The 2,164-nt window shown below is 46.5% G+C and overlaps 1 protein-coding gene across 1 annotated transcript in view; it reads left to right on the top strand.

Moving 5' to 3' along the window:
- tnfaip8l2b (tumor necrosis factor, alpha-induced protein 8-like 2b) overlaps positions 1-2,164 on the top strand; it is a 7,803-nt gene that overhangs the window by 4,349 nt on the left and 1,290 nt on the right. Inside the window, exon 2 of the mRNA XM_031867382.1 lies at positions 1,101-1,429. Within this exon, the coding sequence (XP_031723242.1) occupies positions 1,112-1,429 (318 nt within the window). The 5' untranslated portion in view covers positions 1,101-1,111. The remainder of the gene's footprint in view (positions 1-1,100; positions 1,430-2,164) is intronic.

Below are 2,164 nucleotides of genomic sequence, written 5' to 3' on the forward strand. Positions count from 1 at the left end.
GGGGGGGATTAAACACAATTAAAATGGAATTAATTCTAACTGTGTAGACAGTCGAGGATAAACAGTGGATTTTGTAGCTGTGTCATTGCCTGCAGCATGCATGCTGATGACCTCCCGCGGGGGCTTCTCTGTGATGGATGCTAGGTGTGGTTAAAGTCTCGGTGGATAAATTAAAAGCCACTGTGGGTCTCTTGCGTGGTGTGCTTTTCCCTTTTGGCATCGTATGTTCACGGCAGATACAAAAACAAACACAAGCTGGAACTAAAGTTACAGAAAAGCAGTGTTTTCTAACCGACACGATGCGCTGCGTTTTTATAGCGTTAGTAAATAACTCAACCAGCACTTTCATTTCCATAAATGAACAAATATTTGAGCTTTGTGTCACTGATATGCGCTTGTGTGTGAGCGGTGTCTGGACAGGTGGCAATCTGAAGGTTGGAGAGTCTAAGTAATGACTGGAGGGTTCGCCGGTTTCAAATCCCCAGATCATGTGGGACATGTGGATCAGAGAGGTGAACATATGTCGCCCTCCCGAGCCGCCACAACAACAAACGGTTGGCCCTTGAACGCAGCACTTAACCTCCGACTACTCCACTGGAGCTGCTCGCTGTCTGCCAGCGAAAGAGCGGCAACCAGATGTAGAAACGTTGTTCTTCCTCTTCTTTTTAAGGCCGCGGGGTCTATAAATATCTTCATTATTTATGGTTGAGTGGGAACTCTCCTCTTACAGGGAGCACTTTTGTATTCATGCAGTGGAAAAATAATCTGCAGAAAGAGACAAATTCTAAATGTTACACACCAGTGAGCTCTCACAATCCACTCAGAGAAAAGCTGAGCTGGCAAATGTTCAATTGTTTTTATTTGATGTGCAGTTTGCTAATGTCAGTCATGGATTAGCGTGGTGGGGGTTTCTGGCACAACCTGCCCTACGTCCAAGGTGCATGGAGAAGAAAACTCCAGCGACACTTCTAGTATAAAGAACCACTTTATGGCCTTCAGTCCTAATGTTTGAAACTATTTGCTACATCTAGCACTTTAGTTTTAAATCGCCAAACTGTCTCTGGACAATTTGAAAAATGTTTCTTTCTTCTCCCTCACAGTTCAGGCAACCATGGACGCCTTCAGCTCCAAGGACATGGCCTTGAGGGCGCAGAAGAAGATCCTCAGCTCCATGGCCACCAAAAGCTCCGTCCAAATGTTCATCGACGACACCACCAGCGAGATCCTGGACGACCTGTACCGCGTCTCCAAGGAGTACTCGGGCAATAAGTCGGAGGCCCAGAAGGTGATCAAAGACCTGATCAAGATCGCCGTGAAGATCGGCCTGCTGTTCAGGAACAACCGTTTCAGCACGGAGGAGCTGGGAGTGGCCACGGACTTTAAGAGGAAGCTGCACCAGGGGGCCATGACGGCCATCAGCTTCTACGAGGTGCGTTTCCACGTGAAATGAAAGTGCTTTTCTCTGACATGGATTAATCAATAAATAGATAAATCACATCGGGATAAGGACAACTGAGTCCTTTAAAACTGATGCGGTGAAAATAAACACCGATATAGTCTTTCTATTCTGTATTCAAGGGTCAACATGTACGCGGCTCAACATTGTCATCTAGTCATTTAAGTGCAACTATGCAAACAATTACTTAACGCCATGTTATTTCATTGGGAAACAAAACAACGTGGCAACGGCCGTAATCCAAGTTGGCGATGGCGAAACCGCTGAACTCAAGGTTTCAAAACATCCGTCCACAAAGCGATGGGTGTCACCACGATGACTGTAGACTACATGAAGCCATCGTGACATGAGATACGAGTTCCTCCTTCACTCTCACAAACTCCGTCGCTCTCTCACAGCCCCCAAGAGCTAACTAGCTAGCTAGCCCAGCTACCGCATCTACCGGCATCAAAACTGGAAGTCAACGGTAAAGTAACAAAACCCGCCTCTTGCTCGATTGGCTGGGCCAAGTGTGACATTGACGAATGGTGCGACTCCACACCTGCCACTAAACACTTAAGAATATTTAAACTTTTATGTCTCAAAACTTCCAGAAAAACTCCACTTTCCGATGAGGTCCTTAGTCAAATACAGATATCAGAGATGAATCTCATACTAATAACGTTCTTACATTATGTACCCCCCCCCCCCCCCCCCCCACCGCCGGCG

Source organism: Anarrhichthys ocellatus, unplaced genomic scaffold (genome assembly GCF_004355925.1).
Source record: "Anarrhichthys ocellatus isolate YVR2014 unplaced genomic scaffold, GSC_Weel_1.0 scaffold39, whole genome shotgun sequence".
Lineage (NCBI taxonomy): Eukaryota > Metazoa > Chordata > Actinopteri > Perciformes > Anarhichadidae > Anarrhichthys > Anarrhichthys ocellatus.